The sequence below is a fragment of the Haliaeetus leucocephalus genome, unplaced genomic scaffold (genome assembly GCF_000737465.1).
Source record: "Haliaeetus leucocephalus isolate CR32 unplaced genomic scaffold, Haliaeetus_leucocephalus-4.0 Scaffold306, whole genome shotgun sequence".
Taxonomy (NCBI): Eukaryota; Metazoa; Chordata; class Aves; order Accipitriformes; family Accipitridae; genus Haliaeetus; species Haliaeetus leucocephalus.
In genome coordinates, this window is record NW_010972742.1 from 1,076,204 (window position 1) to 1,099,996 (window position 23,793).

The 23,793-nt window shown below is 37.0% G+C and overlaps 1 protein-coding gene across 3 annotated transcripts; it reads left to right on the forward strand.

The window, feature by feature from the left end:
- Positions 1-1,589: 1,589 nt before the first annotated feature.
- Positions 1,590-20,096, forward strand: RC3H2 (ring finger and CCCH-type domains 2). Of its 3 annotated transcripts, none has more exons than XM_010570741.1 (20): positions 1,590-1,889; positions 3,313-3,430; positions 3,877-4,110; positions 5,064-5,239; positions 6,517-6,717; positions 7,121-7,253; positions 7,505-7,623; positions 7,999-8,111; positions 8,741-9,049; positions 9,521-9,735; positions 10,706-11,133; positions 11,574-11,744; positions 12,865-13,020; positions 14,250-14,463; positions 14,617-14,701; positions 15,232-15,313; positions 15,719-15,865; positions 16,415-16,522; positions 17,577-17,725; positions 18,338-20,096. In XM_010570741.1, the coding sequence occupies exons 1-20, from the start codon at positions 1,659-1,661 to the stop codon at positions 18,534-18,536; spliced, it is 3,588 nt and encodes a 1,195-aa protein (XP_010569043.1). In that variant the 5' UTR covers positions 1,590-1,658; the 3' UTR covers positions 18,537-20,096. The 3 variants fall into 3 exon arrangements, with proteins under 3 accessions (XP_010569043.1, XP_010569044.1, XP_010569045.1); XM_010570742.1 differs by having other exon boundaries at positions 15,719-15,853; XM_010570743.1 differs by lacking the exons at positions 17,577-17,725; positions 18,338-20,096 and having other exon boundaries at positions 15,719-15,848; positions 16,415-16,493.
- Positions 20,097-23,793: the final 3,697 nt, after the last annotated feature.

Consider the following 23,793-nt stretch of genomic DNA (forward strand, 5'->3'; position numbering starts at 1 on the left):
GGAAAAATTGCTGCATAATATTGAAAACCTCACTGAGATAAGGACATATTGTACAAGTATCCTGTTACTTAAAGGGCACTGAATGTTCGTAGTACTAAATAGAATTTCTAAACAGATGGTCATAATTAACATAAAATACATCCACAGATAGAGTCTATTTGGTGTTCTAGTAATTATTTCAATGGTCCAATACTTTAGCATTAATTAAACTGTAGCACAGCCAACAATGGAATTGCAGTAGTTACTGAATTCAAACATGGAGGGAAGATCTCAGCTTCCTCAAAACAATTACCTTTTTTTCCATCATCAGAGAAAAAAAATAGAATGTTAAACATGTAATTAAAACATTTGTGTATTGGAGTTTCTAACAAGCTGCTAGGAGAAGCTTGTTCATAGCCTTGAAGTGAACTAACTGGTCTCTAGGTTGCATAGAAAGTCAACATCATTGCACATTGCAGCAAAGGGTGGGGCTGTTTAGCTCTTAGATGAAGCTGTGAATTTAAATCTTCATGACGAAAGCTTGAATGTAAACGGTTTCAATGAACTTCTTAGGCCTGTTATCTTTTTCAAGAACATAAGTTATATAAGATGGGATGTCTTTCAGAACAATTTCTACATATTCAGATTTTTCTTTGGAATACAATTTTGTAAATGATTTGCATGGCACTACTGCATAGAGTGAGATGTTTCAAAAGAAAAGACTTAGTAGCAAGCCAGCCAAAGTTATTGCTTGCTTTATTATAAGTTTTGTCCTAAATACCTGGATTTTCCACACATTAGATTTTCTTGCTGTGAGTTCATGGAAGTGGAGTTGCATTGTTGTGTAAGGTAGAGATGTGAAAAGCAAAACCGAATACAGCAAACTCTGCCCTTGTATGCTCTGGTGGGTTCTTGGGAGAAAAGTTTGAAGTAACACAAGAGAATAATAAAACTAAAAACTAATCTCTCATTCTTTTTGTGTTTTCTTATGATTCTTAACTTTTGTTAATTGGTTTGTCTTTTACAGAAAGAGAAAATGTCTTTTTTTTTTAAAAAAAAAGCAAAGCTATGTTTAGTTTGGTGTCTGAGTAAGATCTACAGAAGGAAGGCATTGTTCTACTTCAGTTCAAATGGAAGTAACATTTTAACTCCCCCCTTCCCTGCTAACAAACAAAAAAAACAAAAAAAAATTCTGTGTCCTCTCCCCACCCCAGGCCCATTCTACAACCAGGGAGTGCTTTCAGGGTTTTGAAAACTTGAGCTTAGATGAGACAGTGTGAGAGATGGTTGTTGTGATTCACGCCTTTACATTTTCTGTGCCAATAAATGTCTTCCTCTTCCTACGCTAAAGGTGTATTTAATCCTGTGAGAAGAACTGTAATGCTATTTATTGTGCATAGGTTCAAGTTCAACTTACAGTAGTCTGCATTAATTCAGTTCATGAGCCTTTTTTGGTACAATTATTAAACTAACAGGAAGTTGAGTTTTTTGAGTACTTTGACATAAGGATTTGGTTTTATTCTGTAAAATGTTGAAATGGTGGGGTTTTTTAATTAAAAATAATTCTAAATTACCAGAAAGCATGTTTTAAATACTCTGTTATTCACTTACAGCTGCCAAAACATAGTACAGTGAAATAATGGTCTGCTAGCCTGCTAAACAAGTGTCCAGCTTCCACAATGCCTGTGCAGGCAGCTCAGTGGACAGAATTTCTGTCCTGCCCAATCTGCTACAACGAGTTTGATGAGAATGTGCACAAACCCATCAGCTTAGGTTGCTCTCACACTGTCTGTAAGACCTGCCTGAACAAGCTTCATCGCAAGGCATGTCCTTTCGACCAGACTGCCATCAATACAGACATCGATGTGCTTCCTGTAAACTTTGCACTCCTCCAGTTAGTTGGAGCCCAGGTATGATTTAAGCAGCTCTTTGTTTTGCCACTTTGTGTTATTACCGTTTACTTGCCAGTTGCAATACGCGTACTGATCTTTTACCCTTGTTATAGTCTAAAAAAAAAAAATGGTCAGACTTTAACTTTGTAATATTTAGAAGTCCATACATACTCTAAAAGCAACCACACCATTTTCAGGACCATCCTCTTCTCATAAAATGAAAACATGTTCTAGTTGTAACCTGAATTCTGGTTTAAAAAGGCTCTTGAACTGTGACTGGAGAAAAATACCCGTTAGGAAATAGACAGTTATCTGTCACAATTGTCATTAGAAAACTGAACCTGCAGATTGCACTCATTCATCATACTCTTGCAATGAATCTTCTTTCTACATGTCACATGTTCGAAAGTAGCTAGCTGTTCAGCCAAATTTCAGAAGCGTGTGTGTGTAAAATTTTTTGTAAAATATGCATGATGATTGCTTTTCAGTTGCGTTTTCAGACACTGGCTAATCAGACCAGGAATGTTCCCTGTGCTGTCTCGTAGCAGTGGCAAAACAGCGATTATATAATCAGTACTATGCTTTATGGAGACTAAATAAGTCTGTTCACCTTATGCTGATTCATATGCTTTCTCATATTACTCTTGCTATAACACCTGGGGGATGCAGTAAGAAGATGCTTTTTACTTTGTTTTTTAATGTCTCATCACATGCCTTGACACAGCTATTTGTAATAATACTGTCTATGTCAAAGTGGTTTGTTTCTCAAGTTCACATGTTCCTTTTTTTTATTTCTAAGTTTGTGTCAAATCTCTGCCTTGATCTTACAACATTCATTTTCCTGGTCTCCTAGCTTCTTGCAATGTCTTTCAAACAATTTAATGTATTGTGACTAATACTCCCTGTATTTTCATTGCCTGACCTTGTTACTCTACTTGGAGTTCTTTTCCACCAAGTTTGCTAATGCTTCTCTCTAAAGATTTCAGCATGCCCAAATTACGCTTAAATTATTTTTTTAACTTTGCTTTTGATTTTTTTCGTATTATTTTCTTGCCAGTTAATTTTGTCTCTCTGTAGTAAATCATGCTGATCTTGTACACTGATCATCCTCTCAAGTAATGTGTTCTTAATTCATCTTTTAAGTAGCTTCTCATTAGACCTTGGTTATTGTTTTCTATCCTACTTTTGTTCTTAATGTGTTGAGTACTAACAAAAATAATCTTTCATCACCCTGATCCTCATTATGTGTCCTGTTTGGTTTTCTTTATTATATTCTACATACCTTGGGTGGGTCTTGTCTTTCACTTCTCTAAAAAGCAGTGTACATCTGCAGTGTTATGTAATTAATAGTAGTGATGTTGGTACCATCACAGGCATATCATATAGGTCAGCTGGGTATATGTAATTCTTCTCCCTCCTCCTCCCCCTTGCATTTTCTTAGGTACCTGATCATCAGACAGTAAAGTTGAGTAACGTAGGAGAGAACAAACATTATGAAGTAGCAAAGAAATGTGTTGAGGATTTGGCACTCTACTTAAAGCCATTAAGTGGAGGAAAAGGTGAGTCTACTGAACAGTGGAATTTTGATGTAGCTTACTTTTAACAGCATTGTGTTTTCAGCACTGATTTTAGATGTCAATGGGATAATCCTCTAATTTTTGTAATAAAATGCCCCTTAGGTCTTTAAAAGCTTATTCACACCTGTGACACTTGATTTTTTTTTTTAAAGTTTACAAAATAGGTTTTTTTATTTAATAATATTACCTTGGGGCTAACTTTGTACTAAAAGCTGAACTTCCCTCAAAGGATGGGTTTGTCAATTTAAGACTTTCATTAAAATCCTGTTCGATAATGAATTACAGGGTTGCCTAAGAGAAGGGAAGATACCTGTGACTAGTGTGCAAGTCCTAGAGAAAGACACATACCGTTAGACATGTTTTTTTGTCTTACTCAGATAAATGTCTGATTAGAAGCAATAGTTTGCCTTTTCTCTCTTTCTTTGAAGGTGTTGCAAGCTTGAATCAGAGTGCACTGAGCCGTCCAATGCAAAGGAAGCTTGTGACACTGGTGAATTGTCAGCTGGTGGAGGAAGAGGGTCGGGTTAGAGCTATGAGGGCAGCTCGATCACTGGGAGAGAGAACCGTTACAGAACTGATCTTGCAGCACCAAAATCCTCAGCAGCTTTCTGCCAATCTTTGGGCTGCTGTCAGGGCACGAGGATGCCAGTTTCTAGGACCAGGTAAGGTACCCATAGAATCTGCAACAGTGTATATTTAGCTGTACCTTAACAAAACAATCTTTGGAAATTTCTTCAGTTGAAGATGTAATTACTTCCGGTTTTCAACTTCTTGCCAGGAAGAAAGGAGAAGGAAAGAAAACATAGACAAGTTAGTAAAATCTGCTGTTTTAAAGTTTGGGTTGATTTTTGTCTCATCCCACCCTTACTAACTTCTTCAAAATTGTGAGGAACTATTTCAAAAAGTCCTGGCAAAGAAGAGTAAATAAGCATGCTTTCTGCACAGTTTGTAATGCAGTGTAACTGTTAACACAGGTTGGTTGTACTGCTCCCTGTGATTAGAATTGGATAGGAAACTGCAAATGCTCTGTTGTTCATACTTTAGCTGCAAATACAATCAGCCTAACTTTAGTTGCAGCATACTTTAATTTTAAAATTTATAATGATCACATTTATATCTTTGATAGAAACAGCAAATTCCTAGTTAAGAATGCTGCTGAAGCAAGCACAGAAATGAGAAGGAAATTCTGTTTAAACTGGAAGTAATTCTCTCTTGATTCCAATAACTGATGATAGCATTCCTGTACTGTTCCCATATTTATTTTATACAGTTTCATGGTGTAGCATTGATGAGATGACCAAAATGACAAAGGCTACAAGACGGCATAGTGGAGAAAAGTATACAAACTGTACTACTGATGTGTTTATTACTGAAAATTAGTCTTAGCTCTTGAAGTTTGCTGTGCTTAGAGTGCTTCGAAGTCCTTCTTCTAAACTAGCAAATTTCTTAAAATGTTTACAAAGCTTTTTTTTATTATGGTTAGTGAAATAAAAAGTAATAAGGAATTACATTCAAGATGATTCAGATGCTCCTACTTACCGTGTTAATACATGATAGGCTTGCTGTTTTTTGGCAATATATTTCACTTCCTATCCTTTATTTTTGTGTGTTAAAGCTATGCAAGAGGAGGCACTGAAACTTGTATTACTGGCACTGGAAGATGGCTCTGCACTCTCAAGAAAAGTTCTGGTACTTTTTGTTGTGCAAAGGCTAGAACCAAGATTTCCTCAGGCCTCTAAAACAAGCATTGGTCATGTTGTGCAGCTACTGTATAGAGCATCATGCTTTAAGGTAAAATACCAATATTTGAAGCTTGTTACTGTGAACTAGTGCAGCTCCAGAAAATCCAATCTAGGATTAGTACCTTGCACCTGTAAAATGTTACATAAATTCAGTTTCCACACATTTGAATAGTTTAGACTATAAGATTTTTATCTAGAACTGTCATGAAGTAATTGTTTGATATTTAAAATTCCCTGCAAAAGGAATAAATGATCACATGTGGAATTAAGCCGGAATAGATTCTGAAATTATTGCCCTCGTTATTAACTGCCCGTCATCTGGAAATTATCTCCCCTGAAAGAGGCATGAAACCTGACTCTGTAGGCACTCTTAGCCTGCTTCAGGTGAAGTATTTTAATATAATCACTTCTGACTTTATTTAGATTGATAAGAGTTGACCATGTCCAGACATGTCACACTGGCCTGGATGCTCTCAAAGCTTAGAATCCAATCCCAGCATTCTAAAGAAAACTTTTGGAGTACTGTAGTCCTGGGAACAACACCGGGCATGAGAGGGACACCATGCACAGAGAGTGCTCTCAGCCTGAGCTCCAACATTGCATTCCCACACATTTGTCACTCTCTCTCCGTTTTCTTTTGTCTGTATCTAGCTGCCTTGCACTGAAGAGTTCCTTTTATTTTTAATATGTAGGGGTGGGTTGTTTAAACTGAATATTCCCAACTCTGTATCTGGAGAAGAATGAAAAGTTAATTCCATGGGTCTCTTCTTTTTGAATCACAGTTAAAAACATGATTATCACAACGTCACTAAACTAAACATTAAAATAATGACACCTGTTGCTCTCCTTTATGACAAATGTCTTCTGTAACCTAAGAGTTTTGCTTAACATTTACAGTGGGCTCTAGGTTAAATATTCTGTTCTTTAAATGTCAGTATCTTGAAATTTTTCTTCCTTTTTATTATTTAAGTCATTTCTAGAGACTTTCATGTTTCTTTAAGTCATCTTTTAATATTGCATAGCAAAAACTACTAGTAGAACTACTAAATATCTGTCTCCTGTGACTTAAGCAAATCTGATTACTTTCCTAGTTGGAAGTAGTGAGTTGGTATAGTTTTGCACCTGTGATCCTGTAAAAACTTCAAGAGCTGGCATTTCTGCCTGTGCACTGCTAGCTAAGTGGATGAATACATGGAAGAAAACAAAGTATATGCTAAATATAAAAAAGCAATACTGTTGTGATTTGTGCTGTGTAACTGTTTTTTTCTGATGGACTTGGAGATTTTTTTGTTAAAGGAGGAATATTTAACTATTACAATTTATTAGGTCACTAAAAGGGATGAAGATTCTTCTCTGATGCAACTTAAAGAAGAGTTTCGGAGTTACGAGGCTTTGCGGAGAGAACATGATGCCCAAATTGTTCACATTGCCATGGAAGCAGGACTTCGAATATCACCAGAACAATGGTCTTCCCTTCTTTATGGTGACTTGGCACATAAATCACACATGCAATCCATTATTGACAAGGTTTGTCAAAGGGATGATTTTAGTATCTTTGTAGGATTAGGTTTGACTATTAAACGTTATAATAAAAATCCAAGAACCACTTGAGTTAACTTTTTGTCTTTAGTCATATCAAATATTAATTAAAACTAGAATGAAGGTGTTTTCCCCACTGTAGTGTATTCTTTATATGAAGACGTTTTGGTTTTCAGTCGTTCAAGGCTAATTCCCTTTCTTGTGTCTTATGATGAAGCTTCATAGGGCAGATTCTGAGCTGAGAAATAAAATTTCTCTCCACTGATACTCTCTATATGCCATCTGAAGACACTACATATTGTGTTTAGGAAGCAGATGTAATGTAAATCTTTTTAAGATTAGTAGTTCACAGTTGTAAGATGCAGCACACTAACGTTCACTTTGTTTTCAGCTCCAATCTCCGGAATCTTTTGCAAAGAGTGTACAAGAATTGACAATTGTCTTGCAGCGCACGGGGGATCCTGCAAATTTAAATAGGCTGAGGCCTCATTTAGAGCTCCTGGCAAACATAGATCCAAATCCAGGTATGCAAATGAAGCTTTTTAAACATTTCTTGATATTTTTCGTATCTGGCAAAGTAAATTATTAAGATGATAACCTGCATTCCAGGTTTCAAAATTCCCATTAATTAACATAGTATGTCATAAACTCTTCTTCAGACTCTCTGAATTGTGTCCTAGTACTTGGTGTTTTGAAGTACTAGAAGAGTTGCCTCTTATTTATGATACTGCTGGAAATATTGACAGAATGACAGGCCTGCTTTTAATAATTTTAGATGCAGCATCTCCAACATGGGAGCAGCTGGAAAATGCAATGGTGGCTGTAAAGACTGTGGTACATGGACTGGTGGATTTCATTCAGAATTACAGTAGAAAAGGCCATGAAACTCCACAGGTAACTATATTCGATGGTTGCATTATATGTCTTAATGTACCTATACTGAAAGATGCAACTTTGAAAAATTACTATTGATTTGAAATATTTATAGCCTTTTCTGTGGAATAATTGATGATACTGTTATTTACTGCATTCAGATTTTTAGAATTTAATGTTTCTGAATATGGAATGCAGCAGAGCTTGCTGTAGTGAGATCCATACAATGGCATAGTAGCCCATCAGCAAGAAATTTTCTTAGTTTTCTGATTAAAGGTGGAAAATGTAAAAACATATCGTGGATGCATTTTGTGTATTTTAAGCCTATTTTTATGTAAATCTCTGTAAGATTGTAAGAGGAATGTCTTGTGTGTTTTGTTGTGTTTTTTTTTAAAGCCACAACCAAATAGCAAATATAAAACAAGTATGTGCCGAGACCTTCGACAGCAAGGGGGATGTCCAAGAGGAACAAACTGTACATTTGCTCATTCTCAGGAAGAGCTTGAAAAGTGAGTGTGGGAGACTTTTTTTTTCCTTCTCCTTTTTAATTTAAATCCAAGCAATCTCCTTAGAATTTTGAAAACAGTTTCTTCTATACATTTATTCATTCGGAAGGATTTGTGAATCTCTTGAAGTAACAACTCTTTACATGAAATTGAAGGTACGGTAAAGCAATGTCTGCAAACTAATTCCAGTTTTATTTTTTATTTTACCCCATATGAAGTTAAAATTTCCTTTCCTGGAACTGAGCCTAGGCTCAGTGTCTGTGAGGGATTGGTTATATCACCTACAAGAGAGAGAATGTTAATTGCATTTTAATTGATTATGGAATAAAGTGAGTTATTTGAACAGTATGCAAGATCTGCATTCTCGAAGCTGTTTTCACTGAAATCCATTTTCAAAGAACTGCAGAAGTGGATCTTCTACAAGGAGAGATGATCTTTGGATACAAGGAAGACATCGATGTTCTATTTGCAGATTGTTGAAAATAAGCACCAGTTTTTGAAGTCTTGTAATTTTTGGATATCGTGTTCTTCTCAATCCCTTTTGCTAGTTTTACAAATACATTAAACTTCACAATAAGCACTTTTAAAATCGTCTGTCTTTTGTGTGTGTTTGTACATGTGTTTGTTTATAGGTATCGCTTGAGGAACAAAAAAATCAGTGCAACAGTGAGAACATTCCCCCTTCTAAATAAAGTTGGCGTAAATAGCACTGTCTCAACCACAACAGGAAACGTGATTTCTGTCATAGGAAGCCCTGAGGCAACAGGGAAGATGGTGCCAAGTACTAATGGAATAGCTAATCTAGAAAGTGGTGTTCCCCAGTTGATACCTCGCTGTGCGGACACCTCCTTGAGAGCTTTGGAGAACACCAAGAAAGGAGGGAAGACTGGAGCCAATGGCCAGAATGTTTCTGGATCCCCTACAGAATCACTACCTGAAAAGTAGGTAACTTTTTTTTTCATAAAGATAACCAAGCATAACATTTTGCTTTTAGATTATCATGGAGTTTGTGGATGGCAAATAATAGAAACCAAGAAGGGCACACATAGTGCGTACTCCCTTAATAATCCTGGAAACTTTCTAGTTTGGGAGTTTTCCCTTAAAACTTTTTTAGATGCTTCTCCAGGAAGTACTGAGCCTCTAAAATTTTCGAAGCCTTTGTCTTTACCAGAATACACTTATAAGTGGTATGTAAGCTTCTGGATACGTACCAAAACATTTATATCCACTTTTGAGCTCTCTTAGGAGAAAGTCTAAGATGTAGTAGTAGTATCAGTTTGGGGTATGAAAAACAAAATTCCAGAGGAAATGACATGGCCCAAATTTCCACATTACATGGGAGTGTACATGAAGAGATGACTCACAGAAATAAGTAAAGATCTGCTTAATTATTTCTTGGTAATCCTTTTCAGTAAAATTGGTTCTCCACCCAAGACTCCTGTAAGCCAGGCAGCAGCTACCTCAGCTGGTCCTCCTAATATTGGAACAGAAGTTAATTCTGTGCCTCCAAAATCCAGCCCGTTTGTTCCTAGAGTACCTGTCTACCCTCCACATTCTGATAATGTTCAATATTTCCAAGATCCCAGGACTCAGCTGTCATATGAAGTTCCACAGTACCCGCAGACAGGTGAGTAAGATGAGCACTGAATCAAAAGTAGCTCTGAACTTTTCTCTAGATAAGCCTGAATGCTGAGAAGTAACTTTTATCTCAGTTTTGTGGATTTTTTTTTTTTAAATATCAGCCAAATCTTCACTTAATGGAATACTAATCTGGTCTGTTGCTGAGTATGGGGAGGACTTGTAGTTTGCTCCCAGTCTTGGTGGTTCTTGTCTTTGTGTGCTGTATGTTATGCAACTGGTACCTCAGCATCCAGAAGAGCTCAAACCTCAAGGTCTTTCATCTACTTCTTCCTTTGTTAGCATTTAATTGCATTTATTTAGGCTGGCTCACCTCATGCTCTGTCCGTGAGGGTATCCATAGAAAGGATTCAGACCCAGAGGCGTAGCATGCTTCTACTGTGAGACTTAAACATTTTTGTGCTTGCTGAAATGTTTTTGAAAGGTTTCAGTCACCTTTTTAGGTTGCAGTGTGCGTGTTTGTATTCAAGCAAACAATTAGATGTTACAGCATCGGGTCATTCAGAAGCTCTCAAGGTAGAGGTGTTCAAACAGTCCTCTCCAAAGAAAAAAGAATAAGCCAAGCGTGAAGTGTTTATTTATGGACCTTTGGAATTACTTTTTTTTAGCAATATAGCTTTTTATTTTGGAGATAACTGTTTTAACTTCCTATATAAAGAAGTGCTTAAGATGCTGTCTTTTCAGTTACATAGTTATACCATAGTACATAGGAGCAATGGCAGAGAAATTCCATTTTCCAAATTGGGTCAAGGTGCTAAAGCATCAGCACTACATCTGCAAATATGGTTGTCATACATGAAATTATGTTCCACAGAAAAATGATAGGGTCAGTAACAGGTTTGTGCAGTGTGACTCTTCATTTTCTAAAGGTACTTATCAACACTGTTTACAGTTTTAGAAGGTGTAAAATTCTGGGTCATTTGTGGTTACATTAAATATGCCTTTTTCCAATTTTTAAGGATATTATCCACCACCTCCAACAGTACCAGCTGGTGTGGCTCCCTGTGTTCCTCGCTTTGTGAGGTCCAATAACGTTCCAGAATCCTCCCTCCCACCTGCTTCCGTGCCATATGCCGATCATTACAGTACATTTCCCCCTCGAGATCGACTGAATTCTCCTTACCAACCTCCTCCTCCGCAGCCGTATGGACCAGTTCCTCCTGTCCCTTCTGGAATGTATGCTCCAGTTTATGACAGCAGGCGCATCTGGCGCCCACAGATGTACCCACGAGATGATATTATTAGGAGCAATTCTTTACCTCCCATGGATGTGATGCACTCATCTGTCTATCAGACATCATTACGTGAGAGATACAACTCTTTGGATGGGTATTACTCTGTGGCTTGTCAACCTCCAAACGAACAGAGGACTGTGCCTTTACCAAGGGTAAGTGAGAGCCAGAAGGGGAAGGATGTAGTCTTGGTTTTGAAGGTCATTACTGAAAAGTTGGTAAATAATTAGCATAGACCTCTTCTGTTTATTTGGGGTTACAGTGATCAAGACTTGTGGCCTGGACAAAGTTCTTGTTTTGTTTTTAACCTTAATAAAATAGACTTGTAAAATAGACCACTCTAATCTGCATTAGGACCAGAGCCCCTCTGCCTCTTTAATTCCCATGCATGTTGCTTGAACTAATTATATATTTAAGATTGGAGTTGCCATACATGGGCCAGGTTCTCCTGCAAATCCTTGTGAAATTCTTCTAGTGATCTCAGTGGAAGGTTACAGACCCAAGGGAATTTGGGGGTCCAAGCGTGTCTCCTGCAAGCATCTGCCTTTTGATTAGAGTATTATAGGATATACAGTCCTATATTTATTATTGCTAGGAGCCTTGTGGTCATTTGAAGACTGGTTATGATGAGCAATTGAGACGGAAGCCGGAGCAATGGGCGCAGTACCACACACAGAAAACTCCTCTGGTATCGTCAACCCTTCCTATGGCAACACCATCTCCAACACCACCTTCTCCTCTCTTCAGTGTAGATTTCAGCACAGAGGTGGGAAGCCAAAGTACTTCTGTATTTTCCCTTCCTGTTTCTGTAAGATGCCATTTAATATTTCTAGTAAAGCTTTTCTACCTACCATCTATTGTTCATAGAATTAATTTAATCTTCCAGCAAAAGGAAAGTAATATCTAATAATGAATGCATTCAGTTTGATATCAAGGCAATGCTAAACATGATTGTGGAAAAAAAGTCCAGAAGTTAAGTGATTCAATTTACCCTCACTAAAGGAAATGTAATTTCATTGAACTAGCTTTGTGAACCTCCAGGTTTTTGTGTACGGAACAACAGTTGTTTTCCATTAAGAAGGATCTTTTATACTCCAAATGGCACTATGACATGATGTGTAGAGTGAATCAAGCTGCAAATACTTGTCAAGTCTCAGAGAATACATACCCCTTAAAAGTGGCAAAAGGCATTGGTAGAACATTGTGTACTTATGTGAGAAGTTCTGTAAACAGGAATGGAAACTCAACAGATAGGAATAGTGTGCTTTTGAAGGAAAAAAAACACATAACTTGTGAAATGTATTTTCTGTATGTGTAAATTAAATGGATCCAAGAAACTGGATTGAGAACCACTGTGCCAAGCACTCTTTGCTGTGGTTAGACAGTTCTGTTGATGTTAAACTCTGATTATCCGGAAAAGGTCTTGTAGGGCAGGTGTACCTGAAGTCCCTTATGGGCACATTTAAGATAGATCAGGATTTAGTCCTTCTCATCCAGATTGGAGAGTTCCAAGTCATACTTCTATCTGCCACTGGCTTATACATTAAAGGAAAATGCATGGCTTCCTCTCAATTTAATTACTGCAGGTATTTGGCTGAAGAAACCTGCCATTAACATAGTGGCACTGATTTCAGTCTCTCATCTTGGCAGATCAGGCAGTTCTTCATAGCGGCAAAGCTTGCCCTTCTTTGACAGCTGTCAGCTGCACTGATTTAAAATTTGACAGGACAGGTTATGTTGTCCCTAAGTCAAGTCTTGAATATGGCTAGAACTCCTTGATTGACTTTTGAGATAATTTAATTAAATAGCAGTAAATGTCTTTTCTTATTTTAAGACTGTATTCCCTGTTTTTATTATTCACTGCTTATTTATTCCCTTTTCCATAGTTCTCAGAGAGTGTCAGTGATTTGAGTGGAACTAAATTTGAGGAAGACCATCTCTCTCACTATTCACCGTGGTCTTGTGGCACTATTGGCTCTTGTATAAATGCTATCGACTCAGAGCCCAAGGATGTGATTGCCAATTCAAATGCCGTGTTAATGGTAGGGGTTTTCTGCATGTTATCTCATTAGTGTAATGATACTTACATGCTGAAGTGTCTTCTGTTTGGTTAAAAAAGCCTTTTTTTTTTTTTTTTTTAAGTTGATAGCTTCTATTATTAGTATTTTAAAGTAGGTCTGCCCATTTGAAGTTGTTTGGAATATCATTTCCCAGTTTTGTAAATAAACAATGTATTCAGTGACAGAATGTAGTGCCATGAATAAAACTCTCAGATGTCTGAAACAGCTATTTTAATAACAGATCTCTGTAAGTCAAACTTGTAGCCAAAATATTTTGAGTGGGTGGTCTGTAAACTGATAAGAATGAATTAATTTTAAATGTGTTCTGTGATTATTAGAGTGGGATAAAAATTTTTGACTTCTTAATTTTGTTTGTATCTCTTCAGAGTTCTTTATATAAATGTATATGTGTACACATACATCCTTACAATTTCTGAGGCATCTAAAATAGTCTCAGAATATGTTGTAGTGGCAGGTTTGGTTAATACAGGGTCATTGTGGCCAGTTCAGAGCAGGTGTTCCCATTGCAGAAATACATTTCCTATTTGGCTTAAATGCAATAGTCCATCATGTATGAATGAATCCCTGGCCTTTTCAGGATTCTAAGATTTGTTACGTTGCCATTGTTTCAGAAAATCGTTCCTTTGAAGTTAATCCCAAGAGTTTAATGGCAACATAAGTGTGAAATAAAATACAACTTACTTTTTATCACCCAATTCCCATGAGAGGAAAAAAAAGCTAACTGAAAGACTTTAGGGAACAAAAAGTACATAGCCTGAATCACGGAATACAGCCTACCCCTAGAGGGGTAGGAGCTCATGCTTTTTGGAGACTTTCTGCTATATAGTGTAGCAGGCTACCTTTATGTTCTATGAAACAAGTGTAACCAAATCTCATCCCAAGCCTTCTTTTATACTGCCTCCTTCAAGTATAGGAAAGGGTTCTGAAGGACCTTAAAGCATACTGGAACTTTGCCTGGAAATACAAGCTTGGAAAAGCAAAATTACTTCCACTAGCAGTGGCAACAGCTTTCTCGTGGTCAGTTTGCCATTAAAGGGCAATAGTTAAATCATTGAGGACCATCTTGGCTCTCTAGTTGGACAGATTATCAGCATTGTATTTTGCAACAATAATCAGAAGGTTATTGGGAAGCTGAAGAATCTGAATAACCTCAAATGAGTCCATATGTCTTCTGTCTCCTAAATGTGTAGGATTTGGACAGCGGGGATGTTAAAAGGAGAGTGCATTTATTTGAAACTCAGAGAAGGGCAAAGGAAGAAGATCCTATAATCCCATTTAGTGATGGACCGATCATCTCCAAGTGGGGTGCAATCTCCAGGTCATCCCGCACGGGTTATCACACGACAGATCCTATTCAGGCCACTGCTTCCCAAGGAAGTGCTACTAAGCCCATCAGTGTATCAGGTACAAGTACAGGCTTCGTATGACAATATAGCATGCATCATGAGCATTTCATCTTGTTCATGCTTACTACAGCAGTGAAGATGCTAAGAGCTAAAATACCTGTATGTCCGACTTTAAGAACAGATAAGATAACGGTATCTTAATTTATTACAGATTATGTCCCTTATGTCAATGCTGTCGACTCAAGATGGAGCGCCTATGGCTCAGATTCTACTTCATCAGCACGTTATGTGGAACGGTATGGACTTTTTTCTGTGTTCTGTTAAAAGCATTTTCTATAGCTTGCTGTTCTTCAAAATCCAGAATGTGGGGGGAAAAAAATCTGGAACTATTAATAGACATTCTTAATTTTAAAGTAAAAGATTCCTTCCGATCCAGCATAAAGCCTTGGAAAAACTACACAAGTTTTAACCTAGCCTTTAATACTTAATGCAGCTAATAATACCCAATTACTAGCAACGTATCCCTTGAGAGAGCTAATCAAAGAATGGCAGTCAGGTACTGCCAAGCTGTCATGTCAAAATCTGCAATCTTAAGTAGTTTCTCTCAAGTTTTCTTGCCACATCTTACCCATATGTAAAATAAGGATGTTTGCTTCATATAGTGCCTTGGGCTATTATGAGCCCCAATGAAGATGAAGAGCACATTATCTTAGTCACACACTTTCTGTTGAAAAATCAAACATTGATAGACTAATGGAAGTTTATGGAGCCTTTGATTCAAAGAACTTGTTTTTAATTCCTAGTTTTTGCCTTCTTTTTCTTAAAGGGACAGGTTCATAGTTACAGATTTGTCTGGTCACAGGAAGCATTCCAGCACTGGAGATCTACTGAGTATTGAATTACAGCAGGTAAGATCAGATATAATACCATGTGGTATTTTTAATTTAAAAAAAAAAGTGATTTAGTAAAGTGATTTAAAATATATTTTCTTAGTGTAGCCTACAGAAAATAGTACAGTTGACAAAATGATCAATAAGGGTTAACTAGATGCTAGTCCTGCAAGACTTAGTATGATGCTTAAGGACTGCTAATATGAGCTGTTCCATTGACATCAGTAAGGCCATTTTGGGGAGAAAGTGGTGGGCCTGATACGTGTCAGCAAATGCAGAACAAAATAAATGCTGTGCATTAAAGGAATAACATAGTTTTCCATCTAGCAAGAGAACTGTTCTTTTTGTGAGCTGGTTTATTTTGCCATTTGACGTACATGGTTTAAGTGTAGCTGTTGGTAACTGATACGTTTCCTTCCATAGGCCAAAAGTAACTCATTATTACTTCAGAGAGAGGCGAATGCACTAGCCATGCAGCAGAAGTGGAATTCTCTAGATGAAGGCAGTCGTCTTACCTTAAATCTTTTAAGCAAGGAAATTGATTTGAGGAATGGTGAGGTAAAGAAAGGGGTAATTGGGATGAAACAAATCTTTTGAGTTTTTTGTATGTACATAAGTGCATGCATTTTAGCTACGAGTAAAAATTCTTGGTTTTAACGTTCCCAAATATTTATAACACGTTCTGTGCAAGTTAAGTCACTGTTGTTGTTGCACCCAGTTACTTCCTTGAGATCAAGAAGGTGCAGCTGCTATGCTGCTGCTCCAGTCATCCATTTACAAAATGGAAAGAATGTGACAATCAGTTTTCATGCAATAATTACTTTTCATTCTACTTGTACATGTTATAAATCTAAACATTCTGCCAGTGGACTCTACAGAAATTTCTACTTCAGTATTCATTTTCTCTCTCTGTTTCAGCACTTCAGTGTGATTAGATTTAGCTTTGTATCCTATGTTGTCTATGCCCAAAGTTCTATTTGTGTCTTAACTAGCTCTTTTGTATTGTAGAAATGTTGTGTCCTAGAAATGCATCTTCTGTTTTCACTTTAATACTTGAGTTGCGTGAAGCGGGTGAAAAGCTAACTTGATATTTACAGAACATATTAATTCTTTTTTCAGACTGATTATACTGAAGACTGTGCAGACACAAAGCCAGATCGAGACATTGAATTGGAGCTGTCAGCCCTTGATACAGATGAACCTGATGGACAAGGTGAACAAATAGAAGTAAGTACAAAAATCTGTGTGTCTAAAGAGGTCACTGGGTCCATTCATTAGTTACTAAAAAACTTCTAATATTTCTTTGTGAGTTAGTAGATTGTTCATAGCAAAGCTTTTTGTTTTTAGTCTTTGTAGTGGTATCAAACATTTGCCTTATTTTAACACTAGGGGTCTCATACTTCTCATTCAGATACCTGGCGGTTAACATTACCAAAGTCAAAAACAGCTCACTGTGTTCTTTGTCATAGCTTTCAGCTTTTTGCTCTTTCTCTTTCCATAGCATTAGTAATGGTGGGAGTCCGTTCCTTTCCCCTTCCCCTGCAGTATTGAAACTGTAGTTAAGAATGTTTTACATTGAAGTTTATGTGTAAATGCAGTCATTTAATTTAAGCTTTGTGCTCACCTGATTCTAATGGTAAAGTCATTTAAATGATTGTAATCCAGTGTTCGTTTCTGCTACTACTTCATTGTTTGTAATTCTGTGCATCTGCCCCAGTTTCTTCTATGCTGTTTCCTCCTTTGCTGTGCAGTCATAAAACATTCTGGTGTTCATCCCAAGCATTAGGATCAATTGTCCTTTTTTTAAAGTATGGTACACTTAAAAGAAATTAAGGTTCTTATCTGGAACATGTTCCATAATGTATTCCAATACTGGCTACAGCTTTTGTTTGCTGTCCTATGGTATGTGATGCAGTACTGTAGTATCAATTGTAAATAGCCATTAGACAGATGGAAGGACCTTTATCTTTAGCCTTTCCTATACCCCTAGTTATTGAAACAGCTCTCACTGTCTTTATTGCCTCCTTTATATCTTCCATGATAAACCATTTTCTAGCAACTGATGTTTATACTACTGTTGCCATTCACTGCCATCTTTGAATAATTGTTTTTTCCTTTTTGCTATAGTAAAATGTGGTAGACGTTCCAATAGTATGAAATAAAAATAAGGAGTCTTATGATGAGACTCCCATTTCCATCGCCTTTATGTAGTGGAACATAATAGGAAAATTTAAAGCTGGTAGCGACAGTACTGATGGACGTTTCTACTTTTCTCCTGTAGGAGATTCTGGATATACAGCTAGGTATTAGTTCTCAAGATGATCAGCTGCTCAATGGAACAACTGTAGAGAATGGGCATCCGCTAAAGCAGCACCAGAAAGAATCTATGGAACAGAAGAGACAAAGTTTAGGTGAAGACCTTGTGATTCTGTGAGTGTTAGACAAAACAGCAGTGTGTGCCAGTATTAGACAAACAACAGCAGCAGCAGAATAGTTGAAGCATGATTGTTTAAGGATGAGCTACGTACCTACTCAGACTTGGATTAGACACCTGCATTGTGTATACATGGTGAAGTGAGAAGAACCTGTTAAGAAATAGAATTAGGTCACAAATATGAAAGTCACAGGATGGTACCATTGTTCATATGCATTGTTGTAATTGTATATACTGAAACGTGTCACAGCTGTTAAAAATACCTTTCACAGTAAGCAAAAAATGCAAAAGTATTTTTATAGGTAACAGAAATTAAGACAAACTTCAAAAGGTTAAATGTCATACTGTTTGCACAAATCTCCATAGAGAGGTAGTTTTTAAAATACACTAGTTTAGGTTTTTATGTTCTGTAGTCTTTTATCTGTAATGCAGCCTTTGAAAATGAGGCAGACTACATTTAACATCTTGAGCATACCGTTCCATAGTAAGATGTTTAGTCTGTTGCTAAAAATGAGTTTATGTCAGTATTTATTTAATGCACACAATTCAGTTCCGGATACTTGTGCATGTACTTGTTTAATATTTGTGTAACTTACTTTTCTCCTCAGGGAGGAGCAGAAAACAATCCTGCCCGTAACTTCTTGCTTCAGTCAGCCGATCACAACATCTGTTAGCAATGCAAGCTGCCTGCCCATCAGCACATCAGTCAGTGTTGGCAGCCTCATTTTGAAAACTGCTCACATTATGTCTGAGGATAAAAATGACTTTTTAAAGCCTGTTGCAAATGGCAGGATGGTTAACAGCTGAAAGGCATTCATCTTTCCAGCTTGTGACCACACCATGGAAGCATTTACACTAGCTTTTTATATATATAATATATATTATATAATGTATATTTTTTTTAAAAAAAATAATATTGGGGTCATGCATTTCCTGTGGACTCTTTGATACTTCAAGCCCCTCTCGCATTAGCATTCTGAAGAAAAAGAAACTTACTTTACTAGGGTAAGGCGTTCACTTTCCACAAATGAATGGAATTTGGACATTGTTTTACTTAAGCTTAAAGCAGCTTTTTATGAGTTTGTAGCAATCCGGTGCGGTATCTGAGCCATTCTTGTTTAAAATGGCTTCTGTAGAAAACTAACAACTCAGTTATTTAAACTAGCAGGATCCTACAATGATACATCTAGTGAAAGGAAGACTAACTTATTTGTCTCTATTTTGTTTCATGAGAGAAGAAGTTGTGTCTTGTTGCAGCTGCTTTTTCTTTAGTTGTGGAACTTTGCATGGAGTATTGTTTCCTGTTTGAAGACTGAGAGGTGGAGATTTGGACTTGAGACTTTTACAGGGTTAACACACCATTAGCTTTGCACTGCTACGTTATTTGCAGGTCTGTGGTGCAGTGCTTTGCTGCAGCTTTTTGTTTCCATTCCCCCCCTCCCCCAATTTCTGCTTTAGTACTGTAGATACACATACACAGGCTACTTGTCCAAGTAAAGTTATCAGAAGTAAACCAAGTGCCTAAGTCCTCCAGCTAATGTACTAGGTATTGATTTCCCCAAGTTATACGTGAAACAATTTTCAACCATTTTGAGAGGTTATGCACTAATGTAACAGCAATTTTGTTTTTTGGGTTTTTTTTTTTCTTTTTTTAGTAATAGTTCTCAACTTGGAGATTATAGAATCCAGATGACTTGGCAAAAAGTATCAGGTGCTCTTGGCTTTCCTTTGAAAACCCTGTATGTAGTGTTTGCACTGACTAACAAGATGGTATTGCTGTTTTTTGTACTGTTTTGTTTTTAATTTAAACTAAATATTGGGAATTTAAGGCGGTTATATTACCTTTGTTAAATGTTGTTAATCATAATTTTGTGTTCAGGTTTAATTTTTGCTTGTTCAGTGGCAACTTATTTTCAAAGACCTTGAAAATACAATAATATAGCATTATCTGACCTTCAGAGTACTGAAAAGTGTATGAATTTATGCCCTGTTAAGATGTGACTGAGAATCATGTTAGACATGTCAGCTGAAAATTGGTTTTCATAAATACACATGAACTAGAGCCCTGGGCATATTTTTTGAGAAGCTTAAAAATCCACTTTTTTTTTTTTAAAAGAAAGCAGGACTCTCCCTCCTGATGATTATTACTATCTTCTTGTTTGTCCTCTTACTTTGTGACAAGTTTTACATTTTTTTGTGTTTTTATTAACTTCTGTGAAGTTGTTTACTCTGAAAATTGTACTGGAATATTTTAAGCCAAGCTGATCTTTCACCAGGTGTACTGCATGTAAGGGCTTTTCCTGCTAGCAAAATGCTTAAAGAGGATCATGTTACTGGTCGTCTGAGTTGTTATTTTACAAAATCACAGCTATGTGGTCGGGTAAGATTTTGATAACTGTTTTGTGCACGCTTCTGGGGGGTGGGGGTTGGCATTTCCCTGAGGGTTACTGATTAGACTAAGTAAATATTGGTGTTTGATATCTCTCCTAATGAACCTGTCCATGAAATAATTATGTTGTAAATATACCTGAAAATCCAAGGGTTAGTTTTGATATTCTGGTGTCAGTATGGAAGATCTTACACATCTATTTAATACTCAAATGTAAAGGAATGTATGTAGAAAAACAGTCAAGTAGTCTTTTCTTAGTTTCCTTTGGCCGTTGCTGTACCTTCCTATAGCCAGTGCCACCTCATAGCTAGGATTAGACTGATGCTTTGTTTCACTTGCAACTTGAAGTGAATGGATACAAGAACCAGACCACCTTTGTCACCTTAACTTATTTCCTATTGATGTTAACTTTAACTTAGAATGTTAGACATAAATATGATTGTTGTATATTTTATACCAAGACCATTCTGTAAATATGAATTTATATTACTTTTGAAATGCTTCTGAGATACTATTATTTGCTGTACAATGTAATTCCAAAACAGATATGCAAACAAGTATGTCTCTTTCATGGATATTTAAACAGTGAGATCTTCCATGTTGAAGGTGATGTAATTTTTTTAAAAGATTTTTAAATTTTAAATTGCTATTTTGTTACAAAAATAGAGAAAATATAAAGGTTTGAGAAGTCCTTATTTGCCCTCAGGGAAAGAGCCCTCTGTGCACCAGAACTCCACAGAACATCTTCAGCATGATCTGAGGGTGAATATATACTACATAAATTGATTGTGTATTTACCTTAACTTTTTAATTTTAAAATTGCAATTTTAAAAACTTGGTTGTGCTCTGCTGGAGGGGGATTGGGATAAGCTGCTTACACACATTTGCCTGTTTGTCCAGTGAAATTACATAAGCCTAACATATTCCTGCCAACCATATTGGCGTATTTAAGAACAAATGTATCTATATACTCTTGTCTGCAGCAGGGGGTCCCATGATATAGCAGTTCTCTAGGATGACCATACACTTCATATGGAAAGTTGGTTCTTAACTGAGGCTAGGTTTTTTTAGTTGAAATTTTAATATATAGAATGACAGGCAAAAGAATTGGGGGGGGGGGGGGGGTAACAGCATGCCAGCTTTGTCGTACGGTTTTAACGCTGTGTGGGTTTTGCCATGAAACTACACCCTCCAGTGCCCTGACAAGGAGAAGCTACAGGTGGGAACCTAGTTCTGGCTTGCTTTGGTGAAGTTTCAGCCCTTAACCCTATACAAACAAGTATGTATTCATTTGTCTAGTTGTAAATCAGGTGCCTTTGGGCTATGGAAGGGCTTATTTTCTGACACTGAGATATAGTGACTTATCTTTGTGTGTTAATAGCAGTGATTCCCATTTAGGTTTTGGCCTAACTTACCTGTGCTGTCAGAAAAAAAGGCCCATAGCAGATTGGGGAAAGAGATTGGCTCTCTTGCTTTGCTTGGACAAGCATTTTGGGTTGTTTTGGTTTGAGGTTTGTTTTTTTTTTTTTCCCCACTGGGGGTACAGCAGGGATTTCACATGCAAGAGATACAGGAATTATTAGTATCTAAGTTAATTGTGTTGCCTCACTACCTGGATTCATTCCTTGGTTTGCCTCATTTCCCACATAGGTCTTAATAGAGACTAATGCTTGTGCTGGGAGAATGCTTGTGTGAGAAAGTAATTATCTGTACATTCTTAACATATACTTATAGCAGAGTGACTGCCCTGCTACTGATATTTTGTTCCTGTAAACAGGTGACAAGAAATGAATCTTAGTGTTTATGCAGATTTTGCATTGTAGAATGTATACTAGACCCTTCAAAGGAAAGGTTAGACTCTTTGCAAAGCAAACTGGCGTTGGTTCTTGGTAGTCTAGTACAGGGACACTGAAGTTTGACATTTGATTTAGGAAAAAAAAAAAAGTTGTACGCAGCTGATTACGTTAAATAAGCTCTTAAGTGCTCTTTGTAGAAGTCTAATTTGGAAGGTTTTAGTGCTTCGATAACACAATTGAAATTTTAATTTATCCTGTACTCAAGAGCTGAATGCTGTTCTTGTATAATAGTGTACTAGGCTGGATGAGGTACAAAATAATGCACAGTGGTCAGAAACAGCTGAGGAAAGAATGTTTAGAATAACTTGATCTAAACTCAGAATAGTTCCAAACATTGGTTTTGTTTGCTTTTTTAAAGCACAAGTTGTCAAGTTGTACCTGTTGCTGTACATAAACACTGTATGCCAGCAGCTCCTTGATCATATTTGTGAACAGACTTTTCATTATTATTAGACTGTTATTAAAGGAAGATGTTGAATTTGAGAGTGTAACAAAATGAGAAACGATCAGATTATCTATAGTATGTAAAAGTCCATTCTTTATGTTGTAGTTTAATCCCTTGGTTAGGAAATTCCCTCTCATTGAGGGACCTCTTCTGCAAGCAGAACACAATAAATGTGCTTTTTTAAATGACCCAATTTTCCAGTATAAATGAACAGCTGACTTTGGCAGTAGTCATCACCGTGCATCGCTTTGCTGGCAAGGGAGCACGACAAGGAAAAAAAGAAACGAAACTGTCAGTGGTGAGAGGAAACAAATCTGAATGATCAAAATGACCGATACCCGAACATAATCCTACACCCCGTTATTTAAGAAGGATGCTTGTGGAAGCTTTTAATCACTCAAGATTTAGCTGTAAAAGCTGAAATAAAACAGAGCCTGGCTGCATTTATTACTGCCAAAAGCCAAGGTCATTTGCACATAGCCCATCAGTTTATCCAGAGTAGATCTCAGTTAATCCAAGGCATGGAAATGCATGCATTTTCTTAGCTGGGCAAACAAGTACATTATACGGTAGTTGTGATACAACACATGTGGCTTTTATTTGTACTGCACATACCCACTGTACAGCCACTCAGAAGTATTGTGGTTAGCTTGCAGCATCTGCTGTCCGCATTTATACTGTTTACTGCGTATTCTTTTCCCTGGAAGTTTTAAAGAAAATTTTTTTTTTCTTGTTGCATTGATTACATTTTATAAATTTGCTTAGCTGGAAAGTTTGGGAAAAGAGGCCTGTTTGTCAATTGTACAACCGATTGTGAAGCTCTAGTGTGAATATTTTTACGTCTGTATTAGACATTTTCTTTGCAAATCTATTGTTCGATTGAAATGTAAATGAAATAAAAGATGGTGTACACCCATCATGTATAAAGCAGGCACCATCGCTACGATGGATTTAATGCTCATTTTTATGGCGCATTCTCAGCTTCTATTTAAAACTATAATTTAAAAAAAAAAATCTGTAAAATGAAATGGGGATATATGGGGGAGTAAATTCTATTCCGTTTATTTCGGTTTTGAGTTCCCAATGGTAATGTTTCCCTTGGTGTTAGAAGTAGGGGGGCCCCGCGGCGGGGCGGTGCCGTGTGTGTTTGCTGTAGCACTGAAGTGAAGAGGTTTTAGCTTTGGCTGGTCACGGAGTAGAGCATCCTGGTTTTCAGTGTTTGAGAGACTTGATGGAAGAAGTTTGCAGTATTGACATGTATTTGCATGCACGAATAAAAATTATTTGTCCACCTTAATTGCCTCTCTGCCTTCAAAGGGGGCGGGGGGGAGGGGAGTGGAGGGGGCGGGGTTTAGCGGTTGGCTCCTCCTATGC